The following is a 17,769-nucleotide window of genomic DNA, read 5'->3' as shown; positions in this document are numbered from 1 at the left end:
AAAAAACCTTTTCCGAAAAAACCGCTCTTCCTAAAAAAAAAGGTTTATGTGGTTTTTCGAAAAAGGGTTTTTTTCCCCCAAAAAATGTCCAGACTACTTTCACTTTCGAAAGACCTGCTTTCAAAAAAGTGATCAGAAGAAGATATGCAATTCCTGCATAATTTGCATATCCTCTTTCGAAAATATCCTGTAGGTTAGACATACCTTTACAGACTAACACCACTACCCCTCTGAAACTTTTGGATATTATTGTCAGGGTAGCACCAAGCAGCCCATCATGAACCAGGACCTATTGTGCTAGGTGCTGTACAAACAGAACAGAGGGCAGGTCCCTGCTCAAAGCACTTTCATCTACGTCCCTGAACATGGCTCCAGGAGCCTAATGTAAAATACTCAGGTCTGGAAAACCTCCCTTTGCCTGCGGCGGGAGACCTTTGCCTTGTCTCTGCAAAATAGCAACCTCCCTCGCAACACCCACGTGGAGATGGGGAGAGAATTTAATGCCATCTCCCCCTCCAGCTCCAAAAAAAAAAAAAAAAAGCAGCGGGGTTAGTCCCGGGTGAGATTTAAAAGGGCTCAGGGAAGCACGTAAGCCCAGTACTGGGGAGCCAGGTTAAAGGGGCCGCCTCCCGCCCCGCCCGCACACAGAGCCCCTCGATCGCTGCTGTCCTGTCCAGCGCCGCAGCACGCAGGGGCGCGCCACAAGTTACCTGAGTGCAGCCGGGCGGCGCGGGGGGCGGGGGCAGCCCCGCTGCCCAGCGAATGGCAGCGCAAGGGCAGCTGGAGAACGCGCGCGCGCGCGCACTCCCCCCCCCCCCCATAAAGGCCCAGCCCCCGGGGCTGGAGGGGGTCGCGTGCCCGGCGACAGACGCGCCCGCCAAGGAGGGGAGGGGGCGGAGTGGCCGGGGCGCGTGCCTCCGCCTGCACGTGAGAGTCTCCCTCCCTCGCGCTGGGGCCGGCGCTGTCCCCTGCTAATGACACCGCTGCTGCAGGGAGCGTGACTTTGCCATTCCCTTCCTGGGTCTCCCGCCGCGGGCAAGAGGCTAATTACCAGCTGGGGATTCGGCCACTCCCCCCGGGCCCTGCTGGGAGCCAGGCTGCCCGTGTTCTCTTCCCCACCAGCTTGGTGGCTTGAAAGGATGGCCGGTGAGTAGGGTTTCTTTCTCTCGCTCCCTGGGGAGCTTGCTAATTAACTAGGCATCGTTGGGATTTTTTTTTTTAAAAGCCCCTTGTCTTGAATCGAGTGCACCGGGCGTGTGCTAGATCTGTACAGGGATAGGGGAGGCGCCTCCCTCCCATGGGTTTAGAAAGCATACCTATTTCCCAGTGCTTTTCTCGATAAAGACAATACCACTTAGTGTGCGCAATATTTTTTCACAATAGAATAATACTCTGCTGTAATTGGTAGACCTGGATTAGGCTTTAAGCCATCTGGTTGGTAGGTGCTAACCTCATTTATCTATTACACATGCAAATATCAAGTCCCTTACCTGGTTTATCAGTAGAGATTTCAAATAGTCACAAGATCATGTTTGGTGTCAAGTATGCTTATGGGCTTGCTTTATTTGAATGAAGAAAAGCTCTATGTTTTATGTTGCTAGTAGTTACACTGGCATGGTTTTTTATTAGCCCTCAGTTTCAGAAAAAGCTTAATAGTAATTGTCTCTAATAGAGACACTGGGGTTTAATTTTCCTGCATGCTCCTTCCCAGGAAGGATTATCACTGCCTAATTTGGTGTCATCTGCTTGCTAGAACTGAGCCACAGTTCCTCTAGGCTTAGCAGTTCATAGCACCAGCACCTCTAGCCTTCCTGCATCAATTATAAATGTAAAAAGATTACTTGGGGTCCTGCACCCCCTCTGTTAAAAAGTAAGCACTTCCCAGGGTTACTGTGAGGTAGAAGTTGGGGGGAAGAAGGTTTCTCACATCAATTAGAAAGGATTCCTCTGAACAATTAAGAAGCATCACTGAAGGCTTTGAGAATTCTCAGTTCTGGACCACAAAGATGGTGGCAGTGATAAAGAATCATTAAGTGTTGGAAATGATGCATGGAAGGAATAGTGTGGAAGGAAGTTATAAATAATAAAAGAAACCATTTTAGGTATCCTTATTTGTCAAGAAGAATAATTATGCAGATGTTTGAGTTGGTTTTGGTAGCATGCTAACCTGTGACTTATGGAAATCTGATGATGAATTGCATGGGATCCTCTTACCTATCCCTCCAATGTCAGAATTTCCAGCAGCTCTGTAACCAAATTTAGTAATTGTTTTTAAAAATAGAGATGTTAAAAATCCTGGGACTATATATGTAGTGCAGTAGAATCCTGGTTAACTGACTGTCAAACCCAGTTTACCATGTTATATGGTTTTCACCTTGATCATATTGAGAATTATAAGTCCTGAGCTGACTTTTCTGAGATTAGACCATATGTTGCTTTTCAGTTGAAAATAAATACAAATCAATAGCTGTTACTATGGTTAAGTAGTAATTTGAGTACTATGCAAAACAATATTTAATAATTAAAGAAAACTGAAGTAAGGATTTGCCTCACTGTAAAATTTGATTATTTTCTGATTAGACTGACCAGTGTGTCCAGCTTAAGATTTCAGGGGAGCATCTGTTCAATAGCTGGACAATGTTAGGCCCTCATCCTGCCAACTCTTATGTAAGTGTGTAACATTAAGCAGATGGTGGTTTGTTTGTAGTGTTCTAGCTAAAGAAGCATTCTAAGCAAAAATTATAAATGACCAGTGGAAGTTGGTCCAGTAAAGGGATGAATCACTTGCTTAAAGTTAAGCAGTTAGATGAGTATTTGCGGGTGCCAGGCCAGACTGATTATTCTTAAGAACATAATATGAGACTGGACATACTGAATCATACCAGTGAACCAGCTAGCCCAGTATTTTGTCCTCCGACAGTGGCCAATGCCACTGTCATTGCTCAGGAAGAAATGAACACAGCAGGGCAATTGAGTGAGCCATCCCCTGTCCTCTAGTTCAACCTTTTGGTAGTCCAGAGATTTAGAGACGTGGGATTGGATCCCTCACCATCTTGGCAAATAGCCACTGCTGAACTTACCTGATTCTTTTTTAACTCAGTTACGCTTTTGACCTTCACAAAATTCCTTGGCAGCAAGTGCCACGGATTGCCTGTATTTATGAGGAAGCGATTCTATTTGTTTTAAACCTGCTGCCTATTAACTTCAGCAGTAACCCCTAATTCTTGTGTTATGCGAAGGGTAAATAACACTTCTCTATTCACTTTCTCTATACTGGTCATGATTTTCCAGACCTCCTGTTACAGTTGCACCCTCCCCCCAACAGTTTTTTTCAAAAACTAAACAATCCCATTCTTTTTATGTCAAGAACTGCACATAGTATCCATGGGGTCTGCGTGCCATACATTTATATAGTAGAATTATGATAAGTATTCTTATCAATTCCTTTTCTTATGGTTCCTCACATTATTAGTTTATTTTTTGACTGCTGCTGCACATTGTGGTTTTTCTCTTTTCAGAGAACTAATCACAATGATTCTAAGAACTTACTTGCATAGTAAAAGTTAGGGATACTTATAGGTTACCCAGTTAATCTTTCAAATCACCCTAAATGGGTAATACTTGCTGGCTCTAGCTAACTGGCGGGGGCTGGCACTTCCCATCTGCCCCAGCACTGCAGGGTGGGGGGCTGCTGGAGGCAGTGGCTGCTCTCGCAGGGGCTGGGGCAGTAACAGCTAATTTAGACCCTATCTTATTGTATGACCGGTTAGAATTATTTTTTCCAAAGTACTTCCAATGTGGTGGGCTTCTTTGGCATTTTCCCCCTACATGGAAATTAAACTTAATTATGTTTGCCATAACTGAGCATTTCAACTATGCTCATCTCTTGGACTAAATCCTGTATTCCATTCAGGACTAAACCAAGAATTGCCTCTCTTCTTATGGAGCAGCTTGTCCTGAACTCATAACACTTCTAAACACGAGGGCTGCGTCTAGACTGGCATCATTTTGCGGAAATACTTTTAACGGAAAAGTTTTTCAGTTAAAAGTATTTCCTCAAAAGAGCGTCTAGATTGGCATGGATGCTTTTGCGCAAAAGCATCTGTGCTCAGTATAGATGTGCTTTTGCACAAGAAAGCTCTGATGATTTTAGCCATCGGGCTTTCTTGTGCAAAAAATTAAGGTGCCTGTCTACACTGGCCCTCTTGCACAAGTATTCTTGCACAAGAGGGCTTATCCCTGAGCGGGAGCATCAAAGTATTTGCACAAGAAGCCCTGAATTCTTACATTAGAATGTCAGTGCTCTTGTGCAAATTCAAGCAGCCAGTGTAGACAGCTGGCAAGTTTTTGCGCAAAAGCTATTGCTTTTGCACAAAATCTTGCCAGTTTAGACGCACCCATTAGCTGTCTGTTGTCTTTCTAAGGTTACATATCTAGTACATATGAGAATAGTTGAAATTCCCCATTACTATTGTTTTATGCCTTTGTAGTCCCTCCAAGCTCCCTAAGCATTTTACAATCACCATTGCCATCCTGGTAAAGTGGTTGATAGTATATTTCTTCTGCTAGACCGGGGTGGTCAAAAGCTTCTCAGTGGGCCAGATCCAGCCTGCCTAGAACTTTGATCTGGCCCATGAGGCAGTTCCAGGCCCTTCCCCCTAGTGTGTTGCCTCAGAACAGGAGAGGGGCACAAGCCCTTCTATTTGCTTCTATTTAAAGGGCTCACCTCTTCCCCGCTCCTTGCCTAGCAGCTGTGGGGAAGAGGTGAGCCCTTTAAATAGAAACAGTTGAAAGGGCTTGGTCTCTGTCTCTGTGGCAACATGGTAGAAGCCTTGGAGCTGTGAGCCCTTTTAAGTGCTTCTGTTTAAAGGGGTTGGCACCTTCCCTGAGCTTATCAGGCAGCTGTTGCCTAGCAGCTGTGGGGAACATGAGAGCCCTTTAAATAGAAACAGCTGGAAAGGATTGCATGTTTCCAGCAAGGGCGAGCACAAGCCCTTTATACTAGGGATGTAATTGACTAATTAGTCAATAGGGTGCCTCTGCCTTTGAAGTGTAGCAACAGCCAAATAGTCACTCCTTTGCAAACTTCTTGTATTCTGCTCCTGCTCGCTAACCTTTTGTATTAAATAACTCCAAATTGTCACCTGTCAGCTGACTGCTAGGCATGGGGCCTCATTGGTGACAGCTGCTTTGTCTTGTCCGGCTCTTGGATACTCTGTTTCGAAACCTGACAGAGACCCTTGTGCAGCTGTGTGGTTTACCTGCTGTAAAAGAAATAGTATTGCATTGTGTCTGAGATTCTAAAGTTATGGTTTAGCTGGCACTTCTGTTCCAGAACTTTTGGCTATATCTAAAGTTGTGTTCATCTAGGCCAGTGAAAGACAGCAGTGATACTGTTTGCCTGTAACGGTTTGTAATGCTTTTTCTCCTTGGGATAGTTCAGTGCATCCTCACAAAAGCACACTTTCCGGGAGTGGGTGAAGAGGAGACTTGCTATATGCTTCAGAGAGTATATATAGTATAGGCAGGAATAGTTTGGTTATTTTGTTAACCTCTAACAGTATACATGTAAACCCATAAATGTATACATGTAAACATTTATCCACCAGTATGTCCCTAAAGGTTGAAGTTGGGTCAAGCATCCTCCAGGATTAAATATAACTTTTTCTTGGCCATCTCTCACAGCCAAAATGCTTAGCTCTGCAGTTGGGAGCAACAGCTTTTAGATAACTTCTAAATTGTTAACCTTCACATAGTGAAGGTATTCTAAAGTTAGTCAGTCTGGGATACTTATACCTTTAATTAGTAACTAGTACTTGGGAACTCCAGTCATAGGTCAGGGCCAGACTGTGCTAGGCACTGTGAAGACACAAAGAGGTGTTCCCTGCCCTACTGCCTGGCTGCGTCTAGACTGGCCGCTTGAATTTGTTCAAGAACACTGACGATCTGATGTAAGATTGTCAGTGTTCTTCTGCAAATACTATGATGCTCCTGTTCCCGGGGGGGGGGGGGGGGGAAGCCCTCTTGCGCATATGTATTTGTGCAAGAGGGCCAGTGTAGACTGCTCAGGACTGTTTTGTGCAAAAAAGCCCTGATGGTGAAAATGGCAATTGGGGCTTTCTTGCTCAAAACTGCATCTAGACTGGCACGGATGCTTTTCCGCAAAAAGTGCTTTTGCGCAAAAGTGTTCGTGCCAATCTAGATGCTCTTTTCCGCAAATGCTTTTAATGGAAAAACTTTTCAGTTAAAAGCATTTGCGGAAAATCATGACAGTCTAGACGCAGCCCCTATGTATAAGATGAGACCATAAGTATCTGTAGCAAATAAGTGATGAAACACACAGTACCAAGGGAACCATACTGGTGATCACAAAAATAGTAGTACTGTACAATGCACCAGGTGTTTAAATACTGTCCAGTTCTTGCAGGCATCACACCAGAGTTTACCAGTCCTAGTCTTGATTGCTTCCAATGTCAGTGTGAACCTCAACATGCCTGAGAAAACCGTGCTGCCGCTCTGTTGGTTTTATATGACCAGGAAAGATTTGTGTGTGGGGGGGGGGGGGGGGGGGAAGGAATGAATGGGGTTGCTGATCCTCAGAAAAGGCAGTAGCAGAAGTTACAAAGGACATAACTCCAAGTACTTTATCTTCAGCATTCCACAGCTTGAAAACCATTATTTGCTGGGGATATTGGGGTTGGATGAGACCTCAGGAAGTCATCTAGTCCAAACCTCTGCTTGAACTAGGACCAATGCCAACTAAATCATTTCAGCTAGGGTTTTGTCAAATTGAACCTTAAAGCACAAAGTTTTGATGAAGGAACACACTGTTCTTTTAAAACTAAGTCATTATCATTACAATGCATACTAGTGAGACTCTTCAAAATATACAATTAAAGTTAACTTACATGCCATAAACCCTGGACCAAAACTGAAGGCCAAACTTTGCCTGCTTTACTACTCTTACACGTCCTTTGGAGTCAGAGAATGAAACCTGGTTCCATTAAATGTAATGGCAAAGCTGAGTTCATGTGGGCAGTATTATACCCAATAAGACTACTTGCATGGGTATATATGGTGAATCTAGCCCTTAATTTTAAAGATAATTAATGCAGTTTGAAAGGTCTCCTGGGTTACCCTAAAAATATATATTAATTATAAGTGAATACAAATTCTAAATTGGGGAAACTATCAAGCCATGCTTCATATGTAAAAAGCCTAAATTTTATTGTTACTTTGAAGGATGTCAGGTTTCAAAGTAAAAAGAAACAAGTTACCCCATATGGAACATTCATAGATTAGTGATGCTCATGAGTGGGTTTTTTTGTGGGGGTGTAACAGAAAGCATATGTTTTTTGTTTGCATCCACAATATTCTAAAGTGGCATGATTTTAATCAGTAATTTGCTATTGTAATTATCTACTATATACTTGAGAGAGTTTGTCCATGTGTCTGTCCATATGTTTTTTCAAGAACTCCTGCTAATGGTAAGAGCTAGGACCACCGGTTTCAGTATGTGGCTTCCTCTTGTCATAACTTAAATTAAAGCAAGCTCAGGGTTTGGTTGTGCTAGGACAATGGGATATGCCTCAAATAGGATTGCTTCTCATGAAATGGAAAGGAAGGGCTCTGCTATAGAATTACTAAATGGGGATATGGGATGCACAGCAGGGACTGTTTCACTGTATAATGACCGGGGAGAGGAGGGGGAAATGCAGCAAGGAGCCAGAGATGGAGACTGGGACAGTAGTTTGCTTCATTTCTCACTCTGCCTGCGGAATGCAAGGGGCAGACAAACCTGGACATGCCCTAGCTGCGGGACATGCACCCCTACCTTGGCTGTGCCCACTGGAGCTGCAGCAGCCATGAAGAAGCACTTCTCACCTGGCCACAAGCTGCTGCAGTGAGGGAGAGCCAGGGTTGTCATCTCTCCCTGGGGCAGCCTGCATACCGACACCCTCATCGTTGCCCCATCCCTTATAACAATGATTTACTTGAAGCATGTACATCGTAATTTTATTTTCTTAAAAAAAAAAAAAAAAATGAGTTAAGGACCTGAGCAATGCTGGGGTAAGTCTTCTATATACTGTAGTTAAATAGACCTAACAAAGGTATTCCAGGATGCAATTAAATATAAAAAAGGCCTCTTGTTTGAAGTGTCAAATGTAAAATGTTACTGTTCACAATGTAGTTCATTTATTGTAGCTCTTGTGATAATTTTGGTTAGGAATATTCTGAGCATGAGAATGTCAGAGGCATAAATTGGAATAACAAGTTGAGTAATTCACCTGTTTTTAGAGAGATTGTGTAAATATTCAAGTTTGGTAACAAGTAGCTTTCTTTAAAAAAAAAAAAAAGAAAATGATAGTTTGGCTTCATGGTTCTTTTTAAAATAGTATATTAAGATTTAAGCTCCTATTTCATGGTTATTTTCTGGGTTGAGAAGAGTACATTTCAGTTTTAATTCCTCTGAGTATTGTAGGTTTTTTTAATTTTTTTTTTTTTTTTTTTTTTTTTTTTTTACATTTTTGGGTCAACAGTACCCGTGGTGCATATTTCTTATCTAAGAAATGTCTCTTCATCTTTTCCCTTTGAAAGCTTCATTTATTAGCATTGCTAAAGCAACGTCCGCAGCCATTACTTTTTTTTTTTTTAAATAAATGCTTGATCTCTATGTGGGTCATCTTTATTTATAGCTTTTTTTTCTAAAAAAATGTTAAGACTATGTCATCTACTCGCAATTGATTTGAATGGTTCTAGTCTGGATCTTGCATTGCGTGCAGTTTAAGTTTAAAAAAACCTCTGTAATCAAACATTAGGGAAATTGTGTTTTAATTAAGGAACGGTTAATATACTAGTCAGGTAGTCGAATTTCCCTCGACTAGTCAATAGGCACTTCTGCATTCCTTGTTTGACATGTACAATTCAAATGAGGAATGCGGAACTGCAGCCTGGGACCAGGGAGAAGACCCGCTGACTCTGGGCTGCAGGCAGCACACCAGCTTTGAATTGTACAAGAGCCCCCGTTGGGCTCTGCCCTCGTTCATCTGAGCCATACAAATTTGACCCGACCTTTGCCACATATAATGCCTGCTCCCCATGTATGTATTTTTGTTTTCTCAGGGTGGGTTTTTTTTTTCTAGCCTTGGAAGCTCTTGGCTTCTGAATACATTTTGAGCTGTTTTATCTAGGCCATGTTTGTGTACACAAACTGTGCCGGTGCTGCTGTGAAATGGCTCATTTAGCTGCTGAGTGAGCGCTCTCATGTCAGCATAATTAAACCACCTCCAACGAGCAATAGTAACTATATCAGTGAGAGTGTCTGCTGCCAACATACTGCTGTCCACACTGGTGTTTCTTTTGGCGTAACTTACGTTGCTCAGAAGGGTGGAGGTCTTGCTCACACTGCTGAGCGCCATACCTAGTTAAGTGTTAGAAATAGCTTTACACTGGGACTGCGTCTACACTGCAGGCCTTTTGTGCAAGAAGCTTTCTGCGAAAGATCTTCCACAAACTTCCTGCGCTTTGAGGTGTGGACAAGAGAGCAGCCACACTGCATGAATGTTCTAGCGCAAGAAAGCTCTGATGCCATTCACAGAATGGCCATCAGAGCACCTGGGCTTTTTTGGATCGGCTCTATTTGCACAAGAAACCCCTGCAGAGAGTCCACACATGCTCTTTTGTGCAACAGTTGTAGCATAAAAAGTAGTTATGCCTCGTAAAAGCTTTACCTACATTCCAAAAGCCCTGTGTTCTGCCATTTTACTGTTGATTTACTTGCGCAAAAGCGCATTTGAGGTGTGCATGCGCTGAAGGTTTTTGCGCAAAAACCTTGCATTGTAGACCTAGCCTGAGCAAATAGGTTCCTCTTTCAACTTATATATGTTGAGTAACTTTTAATATCAATCACTCTTAGGGTATGTCTACACTGCATTCCTCTTTTGAGAGAGCAATGCAAGTGCAGCTGAGCAAAATTGCAAGTGAAGCACAGATTTGAATTTCCTGTGCTTCATTTGCATAATCGTGTCTGGGCACTATTTTGAAATGGGGTATTTCGAAATGGTGCCTGGCTGCAATTATGCAAATGAAGTGTGGGAAATTCAAATCTGTGCTTCACTTGCAACTTCACTCCACTGCATTCCTCTTTCGAGATACCGTTAGTTTTAAAACATTACACCTTTAGATTCTTATTTCTGGGTAGAAATAATAAATGCATTAAATTAAATGCACTTTATTATCTCTTACCACTTAATTAGTATGTACGTACTATATTCCTCTAGAACAGTTTGCTTCACCCAGTAATGCTGGTTTTGCCTGGAGCTGTTAATATAGTATGTACTGTGCTTTTGAGAAATTCCAGTTGAGATGGTCACTTTGAGGAAAATCTTATGCCATTGCTGGTATAACTTGCTTCTGCATAGTGGCCTGTACTTTTAAGTGGTGGGGCTGATTTAATAATTCTGCCAAAAAAATATGACTGACAATATCCAACAGTTTGTGGGAGTCAGTGGCATATGTCTGACAAGCCATCTCCTGGTCAACTGTGGCCTTGTGAGCCTGGACATCTTGGCCAATGGGCAGCTCACTCACAGGAGATGCCAGTCACCACTAGCTTTGTGAGCTTAGTTTTCCCCAACAGAATTCCTATTAGAAAGCAAAAACCTATTACATGATGATGTTTGTTAATAGGCTTATATCACCAGGCAGAGACCCTGGAATAATGATGTGAGCTCAGTGAACAAAATAAACAGCTGTTAGTGCAATGAAGTGTGGAGACTGCTACAGCACCAATGGAGGAGGTAGGCTGTTTTATTTCCTTTGGGGCAAGAAGCACAGGTATGAACATTTTGTAGACCTGGGAGTTCCTGATATGGAGGGTGGTCACAGAAGACCCCTTGAGATGATTTGAGCTTTGGTCTGGAAACAAATTGAGAAAATATAAATGAGGAAAATATAACTGTCTGGCATTTTCTAAATAAGATGTAATGTAGATTGTGATGTAATGTCAGTGTCTGGTATTTTTGTTGAAACCATCTGGCAACCCTACCTGAAGGGAATGGGAAGTTGCCAGATGAAGAATCTTCTATATTGTCTATCACAATCTTGCAAGGACAAGAGGAAGAAAAAAGAACCCCATAATACTTCCAATATCCATAGAAATAGTCATCAATGACAGAAAAGAGAAATTGCTTTTATTAATCAAAATTGAAATAAGAGGAAAGCAGATCACATTTCAGTTTGCAGAAGCTCTCTATTTTAAGAACAGAGGTTGTCTTTTCTCCATTTTTCTTTTTACCAAGTCTAGAATTTCACAGTGTACTCTTCTACACCACCTGTATGAACAATGAGTTATACAACAAAGGGATAATTATAGAATTTAAAAATAAACTACAAGCAGAACGTAGTATCTTAGAATTAACTTCTGACAGCCCTTTTAACTGCAGTACTACATGGTATTTCCCCCCACATAACTTTAGTTATTCCTTGACCAACTATCTCCTCTGCAAAAACTGATTCCTTTACTAGACAGCATCAGATCAGTAAATCTGATTTTAGTTTATTTCCCTCAAAGTTTTTCATGAGAACTGTCAAACTATATACGCATCTGTTGTAACAGTATAATTTTCTTTCGAGAAAAGAGATGACAGAGCATTGAGAAGAAATATGCACTTTTCCCCCAGACTTCTGTCTTGGAGAATACTTTAAAACATACAGCAGACTTGTCCATTGTAATCCTCTAACAGTCATGTATTAGCACTGAGGTGTTTGAAATTATATGTGGAAGACTCCAAGATGTTTGGTAGGAAAATGAAAAACTAGTTGGGGCAGAGGAAATATCCCAGGGCCGGGTCACTAAAAATAGCTACTGTGGAGCTGCGGTGCTGGGTTCCAGTCCCAGAACATTGTGGCAGTCACTTCTAGGATACCATGAACCAGGTTCTGCCTGCCAATATACTAGTGTGATACTAAATGGCTGCTCTGTGGTGCTCTGCACATGTATCCAAAGGCAGAATTTGACTCCAGCCACATTCTCAAACTTCTCACAAATTGAGAAGTAAGAACCAGATACACCCACCTGTAAATGGTTTTTAGCAGTCTGGCTCAGTCCCAGTTTGCGCCAGGTCCAGGATCTACCACTGCTGTAACTCTCTGCATTTAAAGTGTATTAGGAGCTAGGTGGGCAGGCAGCCTGGCTCGGTTCTGGCTCACGCCGGGTCCAGGAGCTCAGGCACCCTGTCCCTGGACAAGGGCTGCTGCCATCCCGCACTGATGCCTCTGTATCAGGAGGCACAGGGTGGCAAGCCAAGCAGCTGGTCCATGAGGGGGAGTCTGGTGTGTGTGTGTGTGTGTGTGTGTGTGTGTGTGGTATGTTTGTTTTTTTTTTTTTTTTTTTTTTTTTTTTTTTTAATAAACTGGCTGCCCTCGCAGACCAGCTCCTGCCTGGCACTCTGTGCTGCTGCCTCTGATACAGAGGCAGCTGTGCAGAGTGTCTGAGGGCTCCTCAGGAGTGGGGCTACAGCATACTGGCTGCCAGCCCCACCCTTGGAGACTATAGAATAGTCAAGTAACTGATACGAATTTATGAGTTAATTAATCAACTATTCAATTTACCAGTATTGAACATCCCTACATCAGACTTCTGGTGCACCAGTAATGGCTGTCATTAGAACATTTAAAACAACACTCACTTCCTGTTTCTAACTTCACATACAAGAATCCTATGTGCATCAAAACCGGGTATGCAGACTGCAGCATTAAAGTGGATAAGGTTACATGATGTATTTTGTCTGAAGCATCTTGGAGTTGTGCATATTTATATTCACAAATCAACTTTCATAAAGCATGGGAGAGAGTCGTCATAGGGTCCTTGCCATCTGAGGTAAGTTACTCCTGCTGGGGGCTGTGTGCTGGCATGCCAAGGAATACCTATTTACCAAGCCAGCCTAGTAACTCTGTTAAGGTACTTTTCTCTCTCCTTTCTGAATATTGTTTCGATTAGAGGTCAGGAAAAGAGGTGGATTTAGCAATTTCTTGTCTTCTGCCTGTACAACATGCAGCAGTGTGTTTTTTGTCTGATTAATGATGAGTGAGACAATTTGCCTAACTAGTTGGATTATACAGGCCAGACATCTCTTATCTGGTACCCCCGGGACCTGACTGGTTCCATACCAGGGAATTTGCTGGACTAGAGACTGTTCTCTGCCATAGCCTCCAGCTGGTGACTCTGCCAGCTGGGAGGAATAGGCAGAGAGACGCCCTCCAGCCCCTGCTGGGCTGCCTGCTGCATTGCTGACCCCACTGCTGCCAGGCTTCAGCAGCCCACACTACCACAGGCTGCCAGGGTCTAAGGTTGCCAGGCGTCTGGTATTGGCCTGGACTGTCCAGTTTAATAATAAAAAAAAAAACCCGAAAATACCAGCCATGTAAAGTGTCTGGTATCTTCTGGTTGTGTTTTTTTTTTTTTTTTTTTTTTTTAATTAAACAACTGTGGCTTTTCTTCCCTCCCCTCTTATCCCCCCACCCCTTTTTTCCCCTCCTATCCAAATTTTTTTCCCAACCAAATTTTTAAGTATCTGGCAACCCTACTAGGGTCTCAGGCTCCAGTCATAGCCCTGCAGCAGCCTGCAGGCTTTGGCCATGCTTCTGCGGGCCGTCCAAGGCTCCGGACGCATGCTGCTGTGAGCTGCTGAGGCTGTCCAGCCCCAGCCCCATTCCCTCTACTATGGGCTGCCGAGAGAGTGGACTCTTGCTGCACAGCAGCCCACAGGTGCTAGCCCTGCTTCCACAGGCTGTCGAAGGGTCCAGCCCCATGCGGCTGGGGGCTGCTGCCAGCCCCAGCTTTTGTCCGGCTTCCACAAGCTGCCCAGGGCTCGGGCCCCAGCCCTGTACTGCCATAGACTGTTACCGGCTTGATCCTGTGCTGTAAGGGATGCTCTGCTGCACTGAGACCGGGTCAAGCTGTTGTGGGGGCTGCTGCCAGCCCCTGCCCCATCTTGCTGTTTCAACCCAGCTCCTTCAGGATTGCTCTCCTGCCACTAGGCTACTGGGGTTCTCTGATCCAGATGTTGCCAGACCAGAGAGTTCTGGTTTTGGAGGTGCAACCTGTACTGCATGCATACATGATTGAAAAGGTACGCTGGCATGATTTGGCAATGGTGTTGTGGGACAACACCGCGGAAATGACTTGTTTATAAATCAATTTTAAGGTGAGTCTACAAACTCACAGCAGATATTAACCTAAATGAGGGGTTAACAAACAAATGGACATGTTCTACAAATGTGTGCCTGGAATTCTCTATGCAGTTTTGCCTTTTGGCAGGGAAAGGAAAGGAGCTTATCATAGAGCACAGGTTCTTATAAGCTATAGTCTGTTTGTTATCTGGAGGAGAAGATGGATGGTGGAATGCTGCCAAGAACACTTGAATTGTACGGGTAAAATAATCATTCTAAATATTTGTTTACAGTAGCAGATCAGGCATTTGTGACCCTTGGTAGTGACGATGATTATTGCCAAGGAGCTCTGGTTCTTGGGCAATCCTTGAGGAATCACGTGACATCTAGAAAGCTGGCTATACTAATTACACCACAGGTCTCCAGTGTGATGAGGTAAGAATTCACAATCTCAGCTGTAGTTAATGTGAAAAATAATCAGTTGCAAACAAGACTTTCCTTGACTTTGTCATAATAACAAATAAGCCTGCAGTGTGTTTAGTTTAATTCCTACCTTAGTTTCTTGCTATTCAAAGAAACTAAACCCAAGGTTTTAAAAAACATTCAATGTTTTTTCCACTTATTGGCAAGAATAATATTTTTCCAAAGTATCTAAATGACTTGAGTCAAAGTGAAAGAAGGGCTTTGGTGCTTTTTTTAAAAATGTTATTCAACAACAAAAAATCCCACTCAAACAAAATGTTAACACACACATACCTACCCCCCAAACCCCATTTCTATGACTAATTCTGAGATCCAGTTAGTCCTTCTGAGGCATTATCTACACTTACTGGGGGACTGTGGGGCTTAATCTCCTGGGATCAATTTTGTGGGTCTTATGAGGACTCGCTAAATCAACTGCTGATCATGCTTACTTTAGTCCAAGAAGAGAAAGGGGAGTTGACAGTGTTTCCTGTGGAACCCCTTCCCCCTCCCCACAGTGGAAGTGCTGTTGTAACTTAATTTAAGGTACTCTTTTTCAAATAGCTGGAGTTCCAAACCTTAGTTCAACATTGCCCCCTAGTGTAGACCTGGCCTCAGTTCTAAGTTTCTGAGTTCAGGGTTTGTCTTATTCTCTTTTTGTACTGTTGGTGATCTAAATAAATTACCTTAAAGATTTTATTCGTGTTCCAGGCTTGTAAATGTTGATCATAATAATCCACTTCAATACGGTCTAGAAAGGTTTTGTTAATGATTCAAAAGACACACACTTCAATTTAATTTTTTTTTGTGAAGTCTTGAAGCAAAAGTAAAATAGGTATCACATATATTTTAAACCGGTATAACCAATAAGCACAGGGAGGTGCAGATTAGGGATGTTTAAATATCAGTTAATTGAATAGTTGATTGACTTCATGAATTATTATTGGCTAGTTGACTATTCTACAGTCCCCTGGCAGCCCTTGTCTGGGTTGGGGGGGAGAGGGGTCTGAGCTCCCAGACCTGGCATGAGCCAGAACTGAGCTCGGCTGCCTGGCTTCTAACACAATTTAAATGCAGAGTGGCAGTGGGGGTAGGTCCAGGACCCAGTGCAAGCCAGGACTGAGCTGGGCTGCTGGCCAGCCTGCTAAAAAAATTACTGGCAAGGGGTGGAGTGGTGGAGGAGAATGCATGTAGTCTATAGCATTAACCAATAAGCAGAAACTTATTGGTTAATCAACTGTACTATTACATCTCTAGTACAGATAGCAGGCCTTGCTGTTATAGCTGTCCCCAGGGAGGGACCATGCACTGCAGAAGTGGCAGATAATGGGGTTCTGCATAGCTATGCAATGAGAAGGCAGCTTCACTGTCTACTTAGAAAATGCTATATTAGGGTGCACTGAAAAGGTGAGGGTCCTAGTCACACCATCTTCCCCAGCCAGAACAACCACTTACTGAGATGCACTGGTCCTTAGTAGAAGGGAGTTTGTAACTTGCACCCCTACTGTTACCTCTAGGGCCGAGTTCTTGTTTACATCTGGGTTTACACTCTCTAGTTTGTATGTGGCTTTTTTTTTTTAAATAAGTACTGAATATCCTTATAGGCCCACTTCTCTTCATGCCAGAATTTTTGCACTGTTAAACTGAAAAATGTTACTAAATTGTATTGTATTCCTGTATTTTTGTTTGCTTTGTCAGGGCTGTGCTCTGCAGTGTGTTTGACGAGGTGATTGAAGTGGATGAGATTTACAGTGCTGATTCAATGCACTTGTCTCTGCTGGAGAGGCCAGAGCTGAGTGTAACCTTCACCAAACTTCACTGTTGGACTCTCACTCAGTATAGCAAATGTGTCTTTATGGATGCAGACACTCTGGTGAGTAGAATGGTTATCATGTTACTGGGGTTCAGTGATATTAAATTCTAGCAGAATGTATTCAGTTGTCAAGTCCAGAGTGGTATCACTCAGTGTAAGGGGACCCAAAGATCAAGAGTTTGTACTGCAATAATCCCCCATATTAACAAACTGTGCAAACTATGACCATGATCCCTTCTTCCTCCCCCCCCCCCCCCCCAAAAATGATTCCCATGGGCCATGCTGTATACTTAAGCAGTTAATTTTGTTGGGCCAGCTTATTGTTTATATTAGAAATAAAGTTGAATAGTTGTCTCTGGGACTGAAAAAATAAATTGAGGTGTGGTCCTATATTTTGTGTTTACCAAAAAGATTTAGGAGAAGTGGTGTGGTGTGTGTGGTTTGTTTGTTTATTTATTTATTTATTTTTTAAATTGAATTTTGCCTTTTTGTGGTAAACATTTATTCACTATTTTATTTCTTACAATTTTATGATTGCATGGCCCAGGTACTCTTTAGGCCAGATGTTCAGTTAATATAGCATCTCTCCCTTGACTTTGAAGTATTAATCCAGGATTTCAACAGTGGAGGATTTGGTCTTCAATGCTGTAGTATTAACTGAGCAGTCACTCTTCAAAGCTTAAAAGAAAGAAATCAGCAAACACGAGGCAAACAGTTCCAAAAATAAACCCAAACAATCTTAAAAAAAAAATAGTGCTCCACTCAGCCAACTCCCCAAGTCCATGCCAAACCAGATCTTTCAGACATATGGCTTTCCCCAATCCTTATTACTTGCCCAAACAGATGGGCTCTGCAGCATGCCCAGAAGTATTCTTTCTCTCCAGCAAGGCCTGTGTACTCTGTGGTGTAAATATGGTGTTTTTCTTGTTGCACTAGAGTATTATGAGGTATTTGCCATTTAAACCTGGGGAGGATGATGTAATTTCATTAGTCAGTATTTTGCCATAGAAATTAAGGAAAGTTATAAATGAAAATTCTAATCCACATCCTCTTTTATGTTGTCACTGTTTTAATGTGCTCTAAAATCTTGGTGCTTCCCTGACAAGGATAGTACAGGGTGAACCTCTCTTGTCCAGGACTTTCTGGTCCAGCAACATCTGTGGTCAGGGAGGACCACAGGTGTTGCTACACCAGAAAGCCCTAGAGGTTGAACATTGTTGGGAGCAGAGTTGTTCTGGTTCATGGCAACCTTCAGGGTCAGTGAGCTGGGGGTAGATAGCTGTGCAGGGAGCGTGATCAGGGACATCCTCCCCTGAGAGCAA

The 17,769-nt window shown here is 42.9% G+C and overlaps 2 protein-coding genes across 6 annotated transcripts in view; one reads left to right on the top strand and one right to left on the bottom strand.

The window, feature by feature from the left end:
* Positions 1–817: 817 nt before the first annotated feature.
* Positions 818–17,769, top strand: part of GYG2 (glycogenin 2) — a 33,523-nt gene continuing 16,571 nt past the window's right edge. The window contains exons 1-4 of one of the 5 annotated variants that reach the window (XM_075915647.1): positions 818–1,146; positions 10,690–10,799; positions 14,469–14,607; positions 16,333–16,507. In XM_075915647.1, coding sequence (XP_075771762.1) covers positions 10,763–10,799; positions 14,469–14,607; positions 16,333–16,507 — 351 coding nt within the window. In that variant the 5' untranslated portion in view covers positions 818–1,146; positions 10,690–10,762. Of the gene's footprint in view, positions 1,147–10,689; positions 10,800–14,465; positions 14,608–16,332; positions 16,508–17,769 lie in introns of all 5 variants that reach the window. The other 4 variants (XM_014577857.3, XM_075915658.1, XM_006112254.4 and 1 more) reach the window with 4 other exon arrangements.
* Positions 16,881–17,769, bottom strand: part of LOC102455433 (arylsulfatase H) — a 64,650-nt gene continuing 63,761 nt past the window's right edge. Inside the window, exon 11 of the mRNA XM_075915626.1 lies at positions 16,881–17,411. Within this exon, the coding sequence (XP_075771741.1) occupies positions 17,380–17,411 (32 nt within the window). The 3' untranslated portion in view covers positions 16,881–17,379. The remainder of the gene's footprint in view (positions 17,412–17,769) is intronic.

This window comes from Pelodiscus sinensis, chromosome 1, assembly GCF_049634645.1.
Source record: "Pelodiscus sinensis isolate JC-2024 chromosome 1, ASM4963464v1, whole genome shotgun sequence".
Classification (NCBI taxonomy): domain Eukaryota; kingdom Metazoa; phylum Chordata; order Testudines; family Trionychidae; genus Pelodiscus; species Pelodiscus sinensis.
Note: the sequence above shows the minus strand (reverse complement) of the source record. Positions and strands in the feature narration are given on the sequence as shown.